This window comes from Lissotriton helveticus, chromosome 5_1 (assembly GCF_964261635.1).
Source record: "Lissotriton helveticus chromosome 5_1, aLisHel1.1, whole genome shotgun sequence".
In the NCBI taxonomy this organism is placed as follows: domain Eukaryota; kingdom Metazoa; phylum Chordata; class Amphibia; order Caudata; family Salamandridae; genus Lissotriton; species Lissotriton helveticus.
Window position 1 is genome coordinate 238340001 of NC_136065.1, and position 22418 is coordinate 238362418.

Sequence of the window (22418 nt, forward strand, 5' to 3'; positions counted from 1 at the left end):
AAGTAAAGGGATGGGGCTCGTTGTGCACTAACACAAAACTGGAGCTAGTGGTCCCAAATGAATCATCATTGACATTCCATACAATCTGTGTGCTAAGCACTTGCTGCTGAGCTATGCCTGCAATCTAAAAGCCAGTGGTGTTCATCTCCACATTCCCACTGAGCCTGAGATTCTCCAGAGATTGATTACATGAGTACCATTAGGCAAAATAATGGCGATGTTATTATCCCATTGCTAGTTAGTGTTACACGGATGCTTACTTGCTATTATCATAGAACACGCTCGCTTGAGCTTCTTTTTGACAACATTGTGTGCCCCACGCTGAGCTGGTATAAATAACATGCACATTAAACACAGGGATGTTCTTGATTGTCTATATATTCTCTTCCATGTATTTTCTCCCTTTTTCTACTGTTGTTATCCTCACAGTACTCTGGTCAGGCAGTGAAAGACACGGAGGCCATCTTACGAAGACAGGCTCCCATTTCTACCGCTCCAGTTGCCACCCAAGTAGTGAATACACATTTGTCAAAGACATCCTAGCTCTTGTCTATTCTCAGGCTATTGCCCTCCCAGCATATTCTCTCTAGTGATACCACCTGACTTCAGCTATCGTCTTGATATCAAATTAAGCACATAAATATTGGCGTTCAAAACTGTGCCTTGTAAAACTGTGGCCAATTAGGGAATGTGTTTTTGTACACCTTGAAATAGTATCTCTACACTTTCCAATTAGCCTGTTCTTTTGAGCGTTTTCATCTCACTACCATGTAACAGATGTGGTATTCACTTCATATCTCTCTGACGGATGAACTAATGAGTCAGCCCATTGGGGTAATTATCTGCATTCTTTGGCACACCACCTCTAAGCTGATACATTAGCCGGGTGAGCTACATAGCAGTGAGTCTCTAAAATGCTATTCATGTCCATCCTGCCAGTGGCTTTAATAATTGACATTTCCAACACTCAATACTACCTCCCCACCCATAATGTAGCAAAATCTGCTTTAAAGAATTTAACATCTCATATAAATTATTAACATGATCACACTCAATGATAGGGCTAAGACAATAAAAAAGATGGCGGCCCTCCAGAATCTGTACTCCTGCCCATGTACGTTGACAGCAGCCTCTGCTGGAATCATGTTTGTTAAGTTCAGCATGTAACCCAAAGTCCAGCCGATGTTAGTTTTATCCACCTGTAAAGAAGAAAAACCAACACCTTAGTGCTTATAATAGGCACCTTGACTGTGATTCACATCCTAGCAATGTACCACCACTATACTACGCAATGGCTGAGTAAATTGATACGGGAATTGTAATTCTTTGAAATGTTTAATCCACATCTCAAAGCATCTTGCTATTTCTATAGAAGGTCATGCGCTTCTCCTATAATTGAATGGTGCAATATTTTTTGGGTGAGATCTTTAAAATTAGCAACAACCTTAGAATCAAAAGGCCTTTGCGTCAGTTTTACGGTTCCGATGCGTCACTTTTTGTGACACATCAGCGGCGTAAAACATGCCTCCTGTTGCGCACTATTTACAAAGTGACGCATCTAAGCAGGTGCGTCACTTTGTAAACCCCTGCACTACATTATACGTGCGTCAGGTATAATGTATGCAGGGGGGTGTTCCCCCGCAAAAAGCCTCGTAGAAGTGTCGTAGTCAAATTTATGAGATTTCACTGCGTCACTTCTAGGACGCCGCTGCGTCAAAATCTTGTGCCTGCCTAACAACAGGAGTAAGACTGTCGCTGGCCCTTTCACATGGGGCCTGCCCCATGTGAAAGGACGCATTGCTGGAGTTGCGTCACTTTTGTGACACACTGCAGCAATGCGTCACTTTTGCGCTTACAGATACGTCAGAAATACTGATGTATCTGTAACTCCTTGCGACATGATGCGTCATACATTAAATATGACGCATCAGGTATGTCGCAAAGTGACGCATCGCTGCTTTCACGCAGAGATGCGTCATTTCTCATAAATGAGGTCCAAAGTGTTTTGTTGATCATTATGTTACTAAATACATTCAACCTTGCAGAAGGTAAGACATGAGGGAAGAAGTAAAGTCACATTATGTTTTGCTGTTTTGCCTTGCTCTGTGGCATCAGTTTTTACTGAAGCATACAAAAACGTGATGGGTGGAATGCTTGAACTAGTTTCAGCTACTGGTAGTTACTGGGCCACACCCCAGTCCGCCTCAGTTTTGACCCAGCCAAAAGCAAATCAAGTCTTGTCCCTGCTCCAGTAGAAACACTCCAGCCCTAACTTCCAGGCCAAGTACTCCTGAACTAAGACCAGGCCTCATCAGTCGAGTATAGCTTGTTTCCGTTGGCACAGTGTGCACAAGATCCACGTCTGGGCAAACCCATCCAACTTAGGTCTTGAAACTGTAGCATACAAAAATGTGATGGAAAGAATGCTTGAATTAATCTCAGCCACTGGTAATTACTCTGGCCACATCCGAGTCCATCATTATTTTTGCACATCGGGTACTACTGGCCTTTTAGCCTTCCTTAGTGATAAAAAATGTAACATGATCTCATGGTTTCTGTGGTAAGAAGATCCAGAGACGAGAAGGTAGGTTCTTATGGAATTTATTATTAGCTCTCGAATCCCTGCCTGCTGTCCGTCCCAACCGTCTCCCAGGAATGGCCCGTCACCACAGAACCAAGGAAGGATTCCGACAGTGAGCATTCCAATCCACGAGACCCGGTAAGACGGCAATAGACGAGTACAACATATCCCCATTCGTCATAATAAATGGAACAACAGAAAAGAAAAAAAACCAAAGCAAATGAAGCAAAACATTGTGAGAATAAATATGAATACATCCATATATGGTGCATGAAAAGCAACTTGAAATTAAATATATACATCACATATAGTATCATGTACTACAATGAAAATGCAAATATATTAAGTCAGAACAAAGTCATCAAATTTTCCTGGTACTTGGCACAACCTGGCAGGTAAGTGTCGCTTGATAACAACATCACTAACACAACCACCCACCCCCTTCTTTTTGACAAGATGAGGTGAGATAACCTTTGAATGAGAAAAATCGTCATTTTTCTTGTACAAGGCCAACCTTCGAAAATTCCACTTCTGACCATTCTCAAGAACCACATGCCACTTATGAACTTCCTTTATCTTCATGGGGTCTGAAAATTTATTCGGACCACTCTCTCTTTTGCCACACTTAATCTTGATTAAATCACCAACTTCAATGTTACCAAAACGTTTAGTTTTTGTAACTGTAGTGTCACATTCATGCATCCAAAAAGGTGTCAATTTAGTTTTTGGTAATCTGCCTCTAATTCGCCTGAAAGGTATTTCACCAGTAATGCTATGCACAGTGGTGGTGTGGGCCCACACCATGTCTTGTACACACTTTTGAACATTCTACCGGCCTTGTTTAGCCAATTGAATTGCTTCCTTAACCACTCTAGTCATACGTACACATGTGTTTTATACCATTGTGCTGAAGATAATTGCGCATGACGCGAGAAGTCAATTGCGTGCCATTATCAGTAATTGGGGTGTGTGGAAAACCTTCTCTCATAAAGATAGAGTTAAGACTTTCAATGACTGTGAGAGTGGTGATATTTCTTAAACTTTTTACCTCAAACCATCTAGACAAAACATCCACCAAAACGCAAATCATCTGAGACATATTCTAACGGACCGATACAATCAAGGCAGACTTTCTCCCAAGGTAGACCATCACTGCTAATAATAGACCCCATACATTTGGAATTGATTTTCAATTGTTTCTCACTTCCTCTACACAGGGAATCATTTTCAACCCACCGTTTGACGTCATCATCAAGGCCTGGCCACCAAAATTGACTTTTTAAACGTTTAGTAGTGTTGGTTTGCCCAAGATGTCCTTCGTGGGCTAGAAAAAAACTTCCTTCTGAGAGTACTAGGAGGAATACATTTCTCACCCCTTAATATCAAATCATCTGAAACTCCAATGCTGAGTTCTTCTTGTACTTTAACATAAGTGCTTAAGGATGGTTTTACTAAGCCTTCACGTCTCCATCCTGAACGAATAGAACTAGCTAATTCACAATAGTCCGAGTCATCAATAGCAGCTTGATGCCATTCTTCTTTAGAAATTGATTTGAACTCATCCACACCCACATCATCAATGCTGGCCATGAAGCAAATTACCTTCTCATCAAAATTAAAAACATTTTTCTCTGGTAACAGGAGTCTTGCTAAACAGTCTGCCTGAACATTTATCCACTCAGTAATATATTCTGTTTTATAAGTAAACACCTGTAATTTCGATGCAAACCTCATCAAGCGAGGTGAACCGTTATCGGCACCACCCGGCCTGAGAATTCTAATCAAAGGCTTATGATCAGTTCTGAGAGTAAAATAGTTCCCCCAAATATATTTTCGAAAGTAATGCACACCCCAAGCTGCAGCCAGAGCCTCACGCTCTATGACTGCATAGTTTCTTTCAGAACTATTGAGTGTACGCGAAGCAAACACAACAGGTTTCTCGACACCCATTTTGTTCTGAGACAAAACTGCACCAATACCAAGAGCACTAGCATCAACAGTAATGAAAGTGTCTTTCCCAGATTCAAATGGTGTAAGAATACCAGCATTGATAATTTCACTTTTGATATTCCGAAAAGCATTTTCTTGCAGTGTGTCACAGGAAAATGGTGCACCTTTCCTCAACAATTGCCTTAAATCCTAAGTTTTGTGTGCAAAGTTATCTACAAACTTTGAATAATACTCTATTAGCCCCAAGAAGGACTTTAATTGATCTTTTGTGGTAGGTGTTGCTACATCTCTGATGGCATGCAACAAATCCTCTTTAGGTTGCACATCTGCTTCGGAAATGGTGTACCCTAAGTAATCTACTTGTTTGGCTTAGAACAACATTTATCTTTACTTAATGTAAGACCAACATTTTGTAGAGAATCCAAAACATTATCCAATGTAACATTGTGTTCAGCAAGACTTTTACCAGAGATAAGGATATCGTCTTGAAAATAATGAACATTGGTGAAGTTTTTAAGAATGTGATGCATCATACGTTGGAAAACACTAGCTGCTGAGGCTAGGCCAAAAGATAATCTTTTGAATTGCTATACACCTTCCAACGTAAGAATAGCTGTTAATTTTCTAGCGTTAGGATTCAAAACAACCAGATGATAGGCTGATCTTAGATCGAGTTTTGAATTTTCTTTTGCCTTATCCATTAGTAAAACCATTTCAGAGATGTTGGGGAGAGGAAAACTATCAACAATGATGTTTTGATTTAGGGATCTAAGGTCCACACAAAAACTACGTTTGCCTTCTTTTTTTTTTTTGTGACGACAATCGGAGAAAGCCATTCCGAGACTTCAATCTTTTCAATAATATCTTGCTTTTGCATATCAAGCAACATTTCTTTGACTACCTCACGGACTGAAATGGGAATTTTCCTGAGGAGATGTCTGACGGGAATGGCACCCTTCTTAAGTTTTCTTAAGTTTTATTTCATGTGTGTACCCTGACAGTTTCCCTAATTCAAAACGAAAAATATTTTGAAATTTAGACAAATTTGAATCAAGACTGGGATAATCTTCAATGACCAAAACATGCTTGGAAGATCTACGATCAGTAATTATGTGTAAGTCATGTTCTTGTGTCCATCCTTGAATTGCCGGTCCATCATCTGAAATATAAACTTTGCCAGTAGAATGTCTACCTTTATATTCAAATTTGGCTTCCATAACACCTTTAATGTCAATGGTTTTACCACTTTAGCCTTTAGGAGAGACATTGGGAAAAGATAGAGTGTGATCAGGCCAACATTCTTTAAAAATACAAAAAGGAATTATGGTAAGCATAGAGCCTGGATCAACCAACCGGGATAGAGACACACCATTCAAAGTGAATGTCGCTTTAGGTCTTTGTAAGGTGCCAGAAGGGCTATCTTCAATACATGAAGACAAATCAGAAGAAATGGTTTCATCATCAACAAAAGCAACTCTGTTCTTTCTAGGGTTATTACAAACAGCACTTAGATGACCTTTTTTCCCGCAACTCTTACAAGACTTATCCCTTGCAAAACAACCAGCAAATTCCGCAGCATGATTCACACTACCACATCTATAACATGCTTTGAATTTGCTTTTGTAGTCACTAGATGTTCTTGGTTTTGACTTCAAAGATTGCTTAGTTTTCACTTCAAGATTCACTGGTGAATCTTTCTTGGAAATTACGTTTACAGATTCTTCTTTCTTAAGCTCCAAAGAACGCATTTCTTGCATTTATCGGATTCTTCTACTACTTTAGCAATGGTGATGGCTTCAAGTAAGGAAGGATTATTTGCAGCCCATAATTTTTCTTGCATTCTCTTATTTTTACACTGCACAATGAGTTGGTCACAAATTAATTGGTCAGACATGTTGCCGAAATGACATTTTAGGGATAACTCTCTCAATCGAGTAACCATTTGGTCATCAGTTTAATTGCCTTTTTGAGGAAAAGTGTAACATTTATGATGTTGCATAACAATGTTAACTTGTTTGCCAAAATATTTGCAAGTCTTTGCTTAGCTTCGATGAAAGGATTATCAAGGAGTTCACCATCAGCACCAATGATTTCTGGAAGAAATTTGAAGGCATGTTGACCAGCTCTGCCTAAAGAGTTTAATAAAATGGCTTTTTTTCTAGATGCTTGGAATCTGAGACCATCTATAGCTTCCAAATAATTTTCAAAAATGCCAATCCACTCTTCCCATTAATTATCAGGTGTATCGCCTTCAGCTAAAAATGGAGGTGGAGGAGTAATAGTTTGTGAAGGAGCCATAATAATAAAATAAAATGTATAAAAACAATATGGTAACGAAAAAGTGAAGTGATTGAATAAACAAGTAAATTGTGCAAGGCGTGTATTGAAAGTAGAGTGGAAGCTGATAGAAAATGCACAACGAGAATAACGAATAATATACTGAATAGGTGTGCAAATCACCGTAAATAATGATGCTACTGGTAATTTGCTGAATAGGTGTGCAAATCACCATGAAAAATGAAGCCGGTGGTAATTTGCTGAATAGATGTACAAATCATGAAGTCAATGATGATTTCCTGAATAGGTGTGCAAATCACCGTGAATAATGAAGCCAGTGGTGATTTGCTGAATAGGTGTGCAAATCACCACGAATAATAAATCTGGTCATGAATTGTTGAGAAGGTGTGCAAATCACCGTTGAAGATAGAATTATTATGTACTGACAAGCTTTGGAAGTGTAATCTGCTAAGGTGTGCAGATCACCGTATTAGAAATCCAGCGTAGTTATTGAAATGACAAATTGCAGGTATACGTATGTAAAATACAGCGTAGAAATAGAAATGACTGTCAGAATTTAATTTGCTTTTCACGAAAGCGAGAAAAAGATGCAAGAAAATTGAGTCACGTTGACGTACTGACGTATGTAGAGAATCAGTCAGGCTTAGCGTCTTTCAAGTAACATAGCAACCGCGTGAGCGTGAGCGGCTCGAGCGTGAGAAGGATCGTTGGCACGAGCGTACAAAGCTCAATTGCGCATAAGTGAAAAATCCAGAAATAAATAGCCGAAGTAGCCGGAAATGACAAGTTACAGTACCTCAGTTGAGCACCCAGATTACCAATGATGAAAAGTTGCTCATAGAAGGTTCGGTGTAACGCTTGGACTAAGCGTGCTGCATCCGTGGGTTCATCCGCCGCTAATAGAGAGCTGAAGGAGACGGGAATACAGGCAAACGTCGCCAAAATGTGGTAAGAAGATCCGGAGACGAGAAGGAAGGTTCTTAGGGAATTTATTATTAGCTCTCTAAGGAGACGGGGATCTCTGCCTGCTGTTCGTCCCAACCGTCTCCCAGGAATGACCCATCACCACAGAACCAAGGAAGGATTCCGACAGTGAGCATTCCAATCCACGAGACACAGTAAGACGGCAATAGACAAGCACAACAGTTTCATTAAAGCTCCTTAGAAAAAATTTCCACAAGCTGCACAGACTCATACTAAAAAGTGTGATTATTCAAAATACACAATATTGTAGAGTAGATAAAAGTACACAATAATGCATGCCACTGCTCTTGTAATAGCTACTCACAAGTTAAGGAAAATATATATTTCAATGACATAGTTACAAATAGAAATCTCCTACTCCAGCCTCTGCTTTGCAACAAGGAATTCTTCGAAGCTTTGTTCTCTCCCAGATTCTTTTCAATCTGCTTATGGAACTTCTTGATTACTTTTTGGGAAACTCCAATATGTCAACTTTTATGCAGATCCTTTTGAGCTAGATGTGAAAATCTCCTCACCAGATGACATCATCTTACTGGTCCAGGTTCCTGAGGACATTCAGGCATGGATGTCCCACCTTCATTTCTGGGTTGCTGCTTCATTTCAGCTCATTCTTGGTTAAATTCACTTAATTTGCTTGAATGCATGACTTTTTTCTTTAACGCACCATATCATTGAATGTTAGACTAGACACAAGTCTGATCAGCCACATTTATTTTTTTAGTTGAATGTAAAAACTCCACATCCAGCATGGTTTCAGGAACTAAATGGTCCAAAAACATTACATTATTGATCACACTCAAATAACTGTCCATTGGAGGCAGAAATGATACTCAAACAGGCATGCATGGTGCATAGAACACTTAATTCCGTAATATGAAATTATTCGCCTAGCTTAGACTTTGGTGGGCAGTGATCCACCCACCAGGGAGGCAGAGGTGATACACTCTACGGCTCAGTCAGACTAAATCTGCCATATTTAGAGATCACAGCCTCCCAGGCAGAGATCTCTGCCTTCCGAGAAGCTGCTGGCACAGCGGTCACAGAGGTATCAAAGGTTTGCTGACTGGCTGCCATGTTTCATGGCGTTAAAAAAAAAATATGGCCCTTAGAGGTTTCTCCCAGGGCGTGGGGCCATTAGTTTAGTTTTCAGTTCAGAAACGCAAGACTTTCTTTGGTGGATCTAAACATAAAAATGAGGGTTCATCAGAAAGTCCACCCTAAATAGGGCGGAAGGAGTAAGGCACTCACGGCAAAAGCTCCAAGTCTGTTAGGCCATCAGGATACAGTTTTTGCCAGCAGAATCATGACAGACCACCTTTCTGAGTAGAGCGGGTTGACAATTTTGCGAACAGGCTACTCCCCCTATTTTATAGTGCCTTGTCTGCCAAAGTCAAATGAGGACCAATCTAGCCCAATTACTGTTTATTTCTTGAGCCATTCATAGCAATGATTCACTTTTTCTTCAAAGTTCATCTTTCAGAAATCGGGCTCTGCTCAAAGCATGTAATTGTATTTGCACCTGCGATGAAAACAATACCCTCTTTTGCAATCATCTAGAAAGTGTTTACATGTCTAACCTTCCAAAACCACTTCCACGTGTGGCTCGCTCTGTAGTGATCACAATATAAATTCTGTAATTGGTTAGTCTGCAATCGCGGTTTAGCTCAATTTTATTTCTTCAGGTGCTGGCATCAGTGGCCATTGTCATTTTAGGAATCAAGACCAGAACGTAGAGGGTTTGAAATAGTTGTCTGCTCTTCTTGGCTTGCAATTTATTTGGCTCTCATTTGGATGGCATGTTAAATAAATCCTTCAAGAATCAAAAACATGTGTTACTCATTACCAGATGTACTAAGAGTTGTAATGTATTAGGAGCCTGTAAGTGTCCAGCATCAATACCATCATCATTCTGCTGCTATACACTCCCATTGAGGATCAAACTGGTATTGAAAGAGGGTCAGGCTTCCAAGGCTGTTTATCATCCTTCAACAAAGACCATTCATTTCTAAAAGATTATTCTTCTAGGTTCTGACCTATCGGGTATCAGAATTAAGAGGTTTCTTCACCATTGGCAAAATATAATTTCAGACTCTTGATGTCCTGGGGATTGTTCAGGAATGATATAGCAGCAAATTCTCCTCTCTTCGCCAGTATCAGGTGTATTAACTCTTAAGAAGGGAATTCAGTCTTTGCTGAAGACAGGAAAGGCCATTGCTTCAGTTCCCCAGAAGGAATGAGGTCTAGGAGTATTCTTTATATCTTCTTAGTTATGAAGAACACTGGGGAACAGGTTGACTTAATATCAACTAGAAGAGAGTGACAAAATTCAAACACAATTCATTTCATGATGGGCACACTATAGACTATCCATTCTTGCACCTTTGAAGATCTTTACAGCACAATCTGAAATGTCAGAAATGTTTACTGTTTACAGGGATATCAACCAATTTCACATTCTAGGTTCTGTTCTATGAACTGAAATCTGCTCCCAAGTTCCCCGCTCCAGTGCTGGCAGTAATTCACAAGAAGGGAATCTGTCTCCAGCAGTATCTGGGTGACTAGGTGATCCCAGTTGTTGGACTCACTGAAATTCCTGATCAACACAGCCAAGTCCAGGCTGACTCGTGTTTAGTATCTACAATTTATTGGTTTCTTCAGATGTTGATCTGGCAATGCTGTGGATGATCTCTCCTGTCCTGGCAGATGACTTAATCCAAAATTTAGATGCAGGTATTTTGAGATTGAGATATGGTCAGCAGAAGTTTCCCTGGGTCAGGGAACTTTCTGTATTCATAGGGCAGTCTCGAAACTCTCTAGTTTTTCCCCATCTTTCTGTTGTCCTCCAAGGTGTTTGGTGTTCCCTGATTGCATCTAGGCCCAGTGTCTAGGCTCATTCTACACTGGTGGTACCCATTACCTCATCAATATAACAGCAGTATTCCTGGATATTACACAGGAGATGTGTTGGTGGCCGGTTTCATCCCACCTAGAGAGGATTGCCAATGCCAGTAGTTATACCATAGACACCTTCGGCTATAGTTGGGGTATACTTCTCTGCTCTCTCCCAGACCAAGTGGTATGGGAGAAAGACAGAGAGGAGTGATCCTTCTACTGGAAGGAACTGAGAGCTGTCCTTAACGCCTTGGGCCTTCCATTCTGTCAGAACATCTTGATTGGGCAAAACTGTTTTATTAGGGCTCTGGGCAGAAGAAAATGCTCTATCATGGAAAACAGTCCACATAAATAGAATAGGCATTATTCAATCCGATTCATTAGGTCCAGTGCACCCCTTGTCTCAGAATATTTGTATCTCTCAAAATGTATTTCTTGAGGTGTGTGTTCATCCCTCCAGTGATAGATCTGTTTCAAAGGTTTTGCACTAGGTATCAGATAGAGAGGAGTGAATGTCCTCACACCTCAGTGAAAAGTTTCTTGTTTGATTTTCCTCCTTTTCCTGTAATCACCAGACTGTTGACCTGCCTTATTAGTCAATTCAATTCAATAGAGACTTTATTTCGGATATATTTCAATCCATAAAAGTACACAGGTAAAATACAATTAGACATTTCACAGTTAAAATCACGATTACTAAAAGACATGTTATACATATTCCATGAATGAGTGAGTAGACAAAATCACAGATAAAGTGCAAATAGTACTAAATTTACAACAACATACATATTGAATCAGTAGGAAGTTCATCATCCTTCAGAGGTATATAATCACTGGTCTAGGCACTCTCTCAATTTGACAGTCAGTTTTAAAAATTCAATCACATGAACAACACTATCACTGTGCAAAAGCTGCAGATACACAAGTGCTGGTCTTATTTGTTTAAAATTTAATTTCTTTAAAAGGGTGACAAGATAACGTTTTCGAGGGTATTCATAAAACCTACATAAAAATATAAAATGCAGCATATCCTGTGGAGACTTCCCGTCGCAGCCACAGGGAGCAGCAATTTTACTAAAAATGTCCGACTTTGGTCTAATTAAAAGATGATGGAAGATGTTAAACCTGAACCTTGTCAACAAAATTTTTTCATGAGAAGTAAGGGAGCATGTTAGGTACTGTTCCATAGTGTCACAGGTTTTTAATATGACATATTTCCTAACGCTAGGTTTCATAAGCTCAACCTCTTCTCTTTGGGCCCTCCTGTCCATGTAAAAAGCCCGCTTAATTGCTGCCACATCACCCTTTACTATCCCACTAGGATTTTCATACAAGTTCATACATCCAAGCCTTAGAAAATGAGATTTCAGGTATTTTAACCAGGGCACACACTTTGAGTTCTCCTGAGATACAAGGTCTTGCACTATCAGGTGGGTTAGCGGAATGTCTTGATTTAACCACAATTTTACCCAACATTACAGTGGTTTTAATGCAAATATATCAGATAGGTACTGACTTCCCAATTCTTCGTGTACCGCTAGATTCGATGTGCTAGCTGGGACACAGAGAAGACGTTTTAAAAAATTATTTTCAGTAACCTGTAACTGTGCACCACTTACATAGCCCCATATCTCACTGCCATAAACAGCGGTAGCTATCGATTTAGCGTTGTAAAGTTTCATCATAGCAGTATTTGGCTTTTTCCCCAATTTAGTGGCAAAATTAAAGATAGAGGCATTTACCCTTGTCATTTCCCCTTTCTTTCTTGCCAGATGCGGGCCCCAGCTAAGCTTTGTGTCAAATACAACACTGAGGTATGAAAATGTTTGAGTGATGGGGATCAGGACATCATCTAATTTAAAAATAAAGTTCTTTTGTGGTTGACGGCCAACATGCAATATATAAGATTTGGAATTGTTGACCAAAAGGTCTCTTTTAATCATAAAGTTATTAAAAGCTTTCAAAAGTGCCTGGGGACCCTTTTCTGTTCTGGAGATTAAAACCGTATCATCTGCGTATAAAAGTACAGGAATACCCCGCCTGCCAACTCTGGGGCAGTCTGATTTTACCTCCTGTAGTGCAGCATCTAAGTCATTAATGTAAAAATTAAAAAGAAATGGGGCCAGGATGCAACCTTGACGCACTCCCTTTTTGATGTTAAAATTACCAGTGGTTTCCCCATTAGTTGAAAACCTAACATTAGCTCTGGTGTCGCTGTGCAATTCCACCAGAAAGTCCACAATCCCTATGTCCACGCCTTTCTCCCTCATGGTCTGCCACAGCCTTCCCCTGTTAACACAGTTGAAGGCCGATGACAGATCCATGAAGGCAAGGTGGACGGCTCCCTTCTGTAGAACAGTGTATTTATTCAATATGAGGAACAGGTTAAGGCACTGTGTTATGGTGGAACGGCCTTCACAGAAGCCATATTGGGAAATGGACATAATATTATTGTCAGTTGTCCAGCTTGATAAGCGCTGCAGTAAAATTCTCCCCATAATCTTGACCATAGAGTCTATTAGTGAAATTGGGCGATAACAAAGGGGGCTGCCCTTGTCTCCTTTCTTGAACACAGGGACAATTGTTGACAATCCCCACGACAGGGGACAGCCCACTGTGGCGGCAGCATTAAATACAGCTACCAAAATTGGTGCCCAAAAACCTGGATCTGATTTATAAAGATCCGGTGGAATTCCATCAGGTCCAGGGGCTTTCCTGGCTGTTAGTCCCTCTATGGCATCCATTACTTCACTCTTATCAAATTAAATTTTTCCTCCCCTAGCATTAGGGAAAGGATCAACTATTACAGGGTCCGCTGAATAATACAGTTTTTTTAAAATTAGTTTCCCACTCCTCCTTAGTTATGCAGCAATCTAGTCCATCACCCGGTTCTTCTACCAAGAACAGTCTTTTTACTAGCGCCCAAAATTTGGTGCTACAGTTTAAGGTGGAGGGGTCAAGTATTTCATCCCAAGCCTCTCTTCTTAAAAACTCCTTGCGGGATGCGATGACAGCCTTATATTCTTTTCTATAAAGTTTTACACCCTCCTGGTTTCTCGGGGTGGCTGACAAAGCAAGCCTAAGATTACGTGCAGCTTTGGTACAGTCGCGGTCAAACCACCAGGGACCCCCTTTCACCATGTTCTTAACGGGGAGTGATAGTAAGTCTGACACCTTCTCCGATAAGTTTTGATAAGCAGCTAGAACTTATCTAGGCTCCCCCCCCCTCAAGGGTACAGTTTTTAATATCCTCAGTGCATTCATCTACGATGTTTTTGTAGAGAAGATCTGGGGTAACCATAGACCATTTAAGTCGCCTCCTCCCATCTGTTGTGCACAGCCTACCTGTGCTGGCGATCTGATTTCCCTTTTTAACCCAGGGTCCCTTTAGACAGATTGTTAGAGGGTTATGATCACTAAATTCGCTCAGCTCAATGCTGAATGAATCCAGGAAAATCTGCATCGTCAGAGAGACTAACATATGATCTATAAAGGTGCCCCTGCCATGCCCATTGAAAGTAGGAGTATCAAAGCTTTTTAGCGGGTCCCTGATTGTCATTGCCGATGAGAGGTCAAAATTATTCATCAGGTCATTACATAGTTCCCCGTCCACAGTATGTTCCATGTGTATGCCTCCCATACGTTCACAATGCAAGTCTGTTACGCATTTTTCCATGGATCACCGCAAGGATGTACATTAAAATCCCCCATGATCATAAGGTTATGACCAAGATCTTTCGAGAAAGTGGTGATGAAATAATTCAATACAGAAATTTGGTTAGAGCCTGCACTATCATGAGTTGCATTATAAAAGTTCACCAAACCTGCCCGACAGTTTTCTCCATATAAAACTAAGCCCAACACTCCAGTGTGCTGTGATTCAATTCTACGCATTTTACATGTGACTAAAATAGAAACAAAAATTACAAGTCCCCCCCTTTGGCCTACCCCTTCTTGATGGAGTAGCTGGCACATAGAAGGCCTTGTACAAATCACACCCCACCAGCCAAGTTTCTTGAAGACAGATAATCTTAAATTGCTTAATGTAGTTAACCCAATTTACATCAGCCATTTTGGCAGCCAAGCCCGCAATATTCCATGAAACAACATAACATCCAGAAGCTATATCCTGTGGGTTCTCTATATGTATAGGTTCACCTGAAGCCACAGTGCCCTGAGCCGCAGGTACCTCCTGTCAATCACACATCTCAAGTCCAGACAGGGCCTCATACCTGTTCTGTGTGTTGACAATAGACCCATGGTGATAGCGTCCAGCGCTGTTAGTCCTGTTAATCCTGTTGTAGGTTACATCCATATTTCCAGGCCTGCATGGGTTAGTGATGTTATAGGTGAATTGTGTGTCCATAACTGGAGTCTGTGGTTCAAACACCCGCCTAGTTATCCTTTGTTGGGGGGTTGATTTGCACAGATGTGCATAAAAGTACCCCACTGGTCGCACACAAATACTTTTCTCATTGTAAACTAATGAGGATGCTCTTAAGAGGACAGTTGCCACATGCTGGGGATGTTTAAAATGTACGACAATGTAATCCCCATTGCCCATCTTTTTGGACGGGCCTACCCAGTTCACCCTCCTTACTGCCATTATCTGATCTGAGTATGAAATGGGAAAACCGCAATTGTTATTAAGCCATGCCACTGTCTTATTTTTCAATGATGCATGAGATTCATCATAAGGTGAGGCGGGATGAGTACCACAAGATGGAACATTAGTCAGTACTGCCACAAACGGTGCACAGTCAGGTGGTAAATTCAGGTATCGATTGTTCCTGGAGGGTCTAGGGGCTGGACCACTTCGTGGGGCTAGATTGGGTTGTATCAGCGAAACAGGTGCTACTGGGACGACTGGTGTACTTAGTGCCTCGTTCACAGTGGTAGCTACAGCAACAGTTTTGCAAGTATTCTGATGGTCATTTGCCTTCGTCCTATCCTGCCCTTTTCCAACAGCGTTAACCCTACCGCTAATTGGTGCAGCCAGGTGTGCGGACACCAGGCCGCCCAACCTGGATACTTCAGTGACCAGGGTCTCAATCTGTCTGGCCAGTGGTTTGATCATCTCCTCTATTTTCACTGCAAATTTTGCTTCCAAATTTTTAATAAAAGAAGCAAACTGTTCAGAGTTTAAATTGAGACCACTATCATTAATACCAGTAAACACAAAAGGGTTTATAACGGGGCTATGTGCTTCTTTCCCATCCAAATCCCTTCTTATAGTACTATGTTTCCCGCCCCGTTTTTGTTGTGCTATCCTGCAGGTTCGCACCGGCCTGATAACAGGCGGAGCCTCACCTGTTTCCTCGCCAGACAGGATGTGTTGGTCTGAGTGTACCTCAACACACACTGTGATGGGTGTCTGCGATTCAGCTCTGGTGCCTCCACTCATGTCTGCCTCAGCCTCTATGGTCAACCTAGGAGGAGACAGTGCTGGCAAATCCAGTGTCGAAATGCCCTTCCCTAGAGAGGCACGCCTTTCATTATTTATCTGGCTAACTTTTTTCACCATATAATTATCAATAGTGCCAGAACCTATTGCAGGTTTATCACTTTTAGATTTCGACATCCTAAAAAGCTGTTAGACAATATGTACAATATGTAAACCCGGGTACAAGCCACAACTCACTCATATATAATAAAACTGAGTACAAAAGTAAAGTCTCACGTGAATAAAACACAATGGAGGTCCAGTTAAAAAGATGCAGGGTCCCTGGCGCAGCCCAGTCTCCTCAGGCCTCTGAGGGCCACAGAGGGCCCGCCCTTTGCCCGGGCTTCGCCCGGCGCGTCCCGCGGGACGAGGGACTGGCGTTGCCTTTATGCGCCTCCTGGCGCTGTTGTGGGCGTGTCTGGTGGTGGGAGGGGCCCGGCGGAGCCAAGCCCGGCCGGGAGACAGGCGGAGCAAGGCCCGGCCCTTTGCGGCTGGTGCGGCGCTGCGGCGGAGCAATGCCCGGCCGTGAAGTTTCCTCAGACAAGAACCCCCGCTGGACTTAGCACTGGCGCTGCCTTTATGCGCCTCCTGGCGCTGTTGTGGGCGTCACTGGTGGTGGGAGGGGCCCGGCGGAGCCAAGCCCGGCCGGGAGACAGGCGGAGCAAGGCCCGGCCCTTTGCGGCTGGTGCGGCGCTGCGGCGGAGCAATGCCCGGCCGTGAAGTTTCCTCAGACAAGAACCCCCGCTGGACTTAGCACTGGTGCTGCCTTTATGCGCCTCCTGGCGCTGTTGTGGGCGTCACTGGTGGTGGGAGGGGCCCGGCGGAGCCAAGCCCGGCCGGGAGACAGGCGGAGCAAGGCCCGGCCCTTTGCGGCTGGTGCGGCGGAGCAATGACCGGCCGTGAAGTTTCCTCAGACAAGAACCCCCGCTGGACTTAGCACTGGCGCTGCCTTTATGCGCCTCCTGGCGCTGTTGTGGGTGTCACTGGTGGTGGGAGGGGCCCGGCGGAGCCAAGCCCGGCCGGGAGACAGGCGGAGCAAGGCCCGGCCCTTTGCGGCTGGTGCGGCGCTGCGGCGGAGCAATGCCCTGCCGTGAAGTTTCCTCAGACAAGAACCCCCGCTGGACTTAGCACTGGCGCTGCCTTTATGCGCCTCCTGGCGCTGTTGTGGGCGTCACTGGTGGTGGGAGGGGCCCGGCGGAGCCAAGCCCGGCCGGAAGACAGGCGGAGCAAGGCCCGGCCCTTTGCGGCTGGTGCGGCGCTGCGGCGGAGCAATGCCCGGCCGTGAAGTTTCCTCAGACAAGAACCCAAATAATGATCTCATCAGCCCCATTTTCGCTTTGCATGTCATGGTTTGCATTTTTTCCAAATGTCAACCAAACCAGAATAGATTCTTCCAATGCCATCATCCCCCCTTTGTTTACCCCCTCTCAATGTTCTCTCTTTAGAGAATGCATCTTGTGGTGTGGTGGTTGAAATGAGGGGATTGAGAAAGCTTGGGCATTCAGATGAGGTTGCAGTTACCATTGGAAAGGGTCTTCTTTCATGTGTGATTGTGGGACAAATCCGTTGTTCTGTGTAGTCTTACGTGTTAATTTTAAAATTTCTGAGAGAGATCGTTTTGAGTTAAGGTTGTCCCCGCTACTTTCAAGGTTCAGTGGGATTCTGTTACAGGATTTAGATAAATGAACCTTGGAAAGGCTTGCGGGCTATTGAATCGCTGGCTGCTAGTCTTCTTAAAGGCTCTTTGTGAGCTTATCATCCAATTAGGAAAGATGCTCCTCCTTGGCATTTGTCTATTGTACTTTCTTATAGAAACTGCTCCATTTGAGCCTTTGCAGAAAGTTTCTCTGGTGTTTTTGTCCTTCAAGTCTTTTTCTAGTGGTGGTCGTGTGTGCTAGTTGTCTGGTGGAATTAGGTGTATTAGTTATTCAAACTCTAAGCATCTTTCCTGACCGTATTGTCTAGAGGGCAGGTCCTGGGTTTGTTTCTAAATTGGATCATAGTTTTCATAAGTCAGAAGGGAGTCTTCCTGTGTTTTACCAGAATCCTGAATTAAGGAGGAAGAGGACATACATTAGATGTTTTTAAAGCTATATCTATTTAACTTTCACTGCTCCCTTACTTTGAACTTTGGTTCAGCACGTCAGGGTTATAGCTTTCATTTGGAACACTGAGTCATTAGATCAGTCCCATCATCTCCTTGGCATATCTGCGGGCTGCCTGAATCTATCCCAGGATGGTCCAGTGAAGGGCATGGCTACTTTCTTGACAGAAGTGAAGTGTCTCTATGGATGACGTGTATAACAGCAACTTGGGCCTCTCCTTAGGCTTTTGCAAATAATTATCTTTTAATTCGGATTTCCAGGATGGATTGCCTTTTGGCCCTTGGGTGGTGTCAACTACCTCAAACTAGGGTTGACTTGAGCTAAATATTAAACAATTAAATATCATTTGGGATTTTTAATTCTGCTTAGGTGTATTGTACTTGATTTTTATACTTGTGCAGGTTTGGTGTTGCTGGAAAGCCTTGGTTATGGCCTTATTAAGTAAAAGACAGGGATGAGGAAGGGGGATAAGGAGTTACTGTCCAGAATAATTTAAAAGTAACATCATTACCCTGATTCCTTCTTCCTCGTCCCAGGTCTTTGATTCTTTCCGTACCTACTTATGGGCACAGCTTTGTTTGAAGCTTGTGTATGGTAATCTGGAGGCATCATGTGTAGGAAACCCTTTTATTATGTGAGGCTGGAGAGATGGGATAGTAAAAAGAGACAATGTGATGTGCTTTGGAACTTTGGAGCTTTGGAAGGGTGTGTCTTCCTTATAAGTGACAGCCTAGGGCGAGGAAGAAGGAATCGGAGTAATAAGATTACCAATGAGTAATCTGGAATAAATAACAATGTAACGAGAAGGGTAGCTGCCATTTCTCAAGAAAGGCCTAGTACAATAGTAAATAAAGCTATGGTACAATGCCAAAGAGACTTTGAAACCAGCATCAAAGGAAGAATAATGGGTTTGATTGCTGGGCTCAATGATGCTTCATTATATTGTCCCCGAAGCAAAAGACTAGCAAAGAAGTTCTGACAGTGATAAAAGCAGAATCTAATTTGCAAAGTCGAAATTATGTACAGTAAATGTTTACAGGGATAAAAAAAAAGAACATTAGTAATATTGCATTCTAAACAAAGCCATGCCTAAGAAAGTTCAACAGCAATACAAAGAAACGTTTGTGACATTATCTGATATTGATTCATTGTAATGTCGAGCAGAGCTGTTTTACAAAGGTCATGAACAATATAAACACCCCTTAGAAGGTGTTATTACATGTCTAAGGACGAGCGTTGCATGCTAACTGAAGCATAGCATTAATGCCAGGAAATATGTATTGTTATGCTCAACAAAACCGTACTCTTCTTGCAAAAGAAAATCTGATCCGTAACTCTTAAAAGGTCTGTGAAAAATAATAAAAACACTGGTTTCAAATACACCCTAAGCAAAGCATTGCAAAGAAGTGTTTGTGGCATAATATTTATTTATAGTAATGTTAATGTTAGGTCTGTTACAGTGGGAATGAACAATGCAGCTATGCTATGGAATACCAAAGCTGTATTGACATTATGAAGAATGTTTGATAACAGTACCAAGGACAAATATACAGCAGTACCAAATAATACCTGTTTGCAAGGAAGGCTTGATAATAACAACATAATTATGATTGATAAAGAAATTCCACTTGCAATGGCATAAAACCCGCTTGTACTCCGAGATGAAGGCAGGTAGTCGTGGCAAATCGATCTAAAATATGTGTGTGTATATATGTTTATGACGTTTCTATACCACGAATCTATCCAAACAAAGGTTGAGTATAGTGTCATGAATGGGCAATAAAAATACCAAGTAAATCCCAATAACCTTGTCAAGAAAATCTCAGTCCTGCCACCTAGTACATTTTAAAAACAGTAGCAGATAAAGATGATTGAGTTAGATGTTAGAGTGCTAAAGAGGGCAGAATGGCGAGGTCAAAGATAACACAATGGCACTGCCAAAGACAATCTGACTGCACTAACAAGGATTAATCTAAAATAGCCCAAAGTGAGTGATACAGTTTCAACGTAAGTTCCTGTTACCTCGGCCGTACTCAGAGCCATTAAGACATCAACAGAACACCTGTGCCAACCAGGGCATGACAAATGGGTGCAATGTTAAACAGGCAAATGGGTGGGGGGTCAAAGATATAGGAGGGGCGCGAAAAGATGAAACCCAGCAGAAAGAAGAAAGGGAAATGAGGGGGAAAAAAGGAAATGGTGAAATGGATCAAGGTGCAATAGGGGTTCCCTGGAGGTCCTACTAAAATTCAGGATATTCTATGGCTTTTCAAGAGGTGAGAGGGCAGAGGTAGGTACGACAACTCAGTCAGGTATCGGCGGGGGCGGGTCAGATGTCTAGATCAGGCAGGCAGAGTTTGTAAGATCAAAGTTGTCCAGCTGAGATGTGGAGATGACATTGCTTAATGTTCACACAAGTAGAAAAAGGGCGTTTAATGCTGACTGTGACTCTCTCCTTTCGAAAACAACCAGGCCTAGATCTAACAAACCAGTGTTTGTCTCTACTTTCAACACCGCATCTCAATCAATCAATCAAGCAATGCACTTCTAAAGCGCGCTATATACCCGTGAGGGTCTCAAGGCGCTAGGGGGGGCACTACTGATCGAAGAGCCAGGTCTTGAGAAGTCTTCTGAAGGCCAGCAGGTCCTGAGTCTGTTATAGGCGGGTAGGGAGAGCGTTCCAGGTCTTGGCGGCGAGATAGGAGAAGTATCTGCCGCCGGCGGTGGTTTTTCGGATTCGAGGAACTGTGGCGAGGGCGAGTTTGGCTGAGCGGAGGCTTCGGGTGGGGATGTGGAAGCTGAGTCGGTTGTTGAGGTATGTAGGTCCGGCGTTGTGTAGTGCTTTGTGTGCGTGGATAATAAGTTTGAAGGTGATCCTCTTGTTGACGGGGAGCCAGTGCAGGCCTCTCAGGTGGGGTGTGATGTGGCTGCGTCGGGGGGACGTCGAGGATCAGACGTACCAAGGCGTTCTGGATTCGTTGTATTCGTCTCAGGAGCTTGGTTGTTGTTCCTGAGTAGAGAGCGTTCCCGTAGTCGAGTCTGCTGGTGACTAGGGCCTGGGTGACGGTTTTTCTCGTGTCAGGAGAGATCCACTTGAAGATCCTGCGGAGCATTCGGAGGGTGTTGAAGCAGGATGCAGAGACGGCGTTGACGTGACTGGTCATGGAGAGGGTGGAGTCGAGGATGACGCCCAAGTTGCGTGCATGGTCTGTGGGTTCCGGGGCTGTGCCTAGCGATGTGGTGAACCAAGAGTCGTCCCAGGCTAATGGGGTGGGTCCGAGAATGAGGACCTCCGTCTTGTCTGAATTCAGCTTCAGTCTGCTGTCCTTCATCTAGTCAGCTACAGCCTTCATTCCTCTGTGGAGGTTGGCTTTGGCGGTGTGGGGGTCTTCGGTGAGGGATATGATCAGCTGGGTGTCGTCAGCGTAGGAGATGATGTTGAGGTTATGTTGACGTGCGACGTGGGCGAGCGGTGCCTTGTAGACATTGAACAGCGTCGGGCTGAGGGAGGATCCCTGTGGGACGCCGCAGATGATCTCGGTGGTTTTTGAGCGGAAGGGTGGGAGGCGGACGCTCTGTGTTCTGCCGGAGAGGAAGGATATGGTCCAGGCCAGGGCCTTCTCTTGAATTCCGGCGTCATGGAGGCGTGCTGATAGGGTGCGGTGGCAGACTGTGTCAAAGGCTGCTGATAGGTCCAGGAGGATGAGGGCGGCTGTTTCTCCTTTGTCCATTAGGATCCTGATGTCGTCAGTGGCGGCGAAGGGTGGTCTCGGTGCTGTGGTTGCTGCGAAAACGGGATTGGGAAGGGTCCAGGATGTTGTTGTCTTCGAGGTAGCAGGTTAGCTGTTTGTTGACAATCTTCTCTGTCACTTTCGCCGGGAACGAGAGCAGGGAGATGGGCCGGAAGTTCTTGAGGTCCTTGGGGTCCTCCTTGGGCTTCTTTAGAAGGGCGTTGATCTCGGCGTGCTTCCAGCTTTCCGGGAAGGTTGCTGTCTCGAAGGAACTGTTGATTGTTTTCCGGAGGTGGGGCGCGATGGTTGTGCTGGCTTTGTTGAAGACATGGTGAGGACAGGGGTCGGATGGGGATCCGGAGTGGATGGAGTTCATGGTTTTGATGGTGTCTTCGTTGCTGACATTGGACCAGGCGGTCAGGCGGCTGGTGTGG

General features: G+C 43.2%; 1 protein-coding gene across 2 annotated transcripts in view; it reads right to left on the reverse strand.

The window, feature by feature from the left end:
• Nucleotides 1-701: 701 nt before the first annotated feature.
• LOC144754385 (ectonucleoside triphosphate diphosphohydrolase 8-like) overlaps nt 702-22418 on the reverse strand; it is a 325819-nt gene continuing 304102 nt past the window's right edge. For both annotated transcript variants that reach the window (XM_078642100.1, XM_078642099.1), the window contains one exon: nt 702-1199. In XM_078642100.1, coding sequence (XP_078498226.1) covers nt 1017-1199 — 183 coding nt within the window. In that variant the 3' untranslated portion in view covers nt 702-1016. The remainder of the gene's footprint in view (nt 1200-22418) is intronic.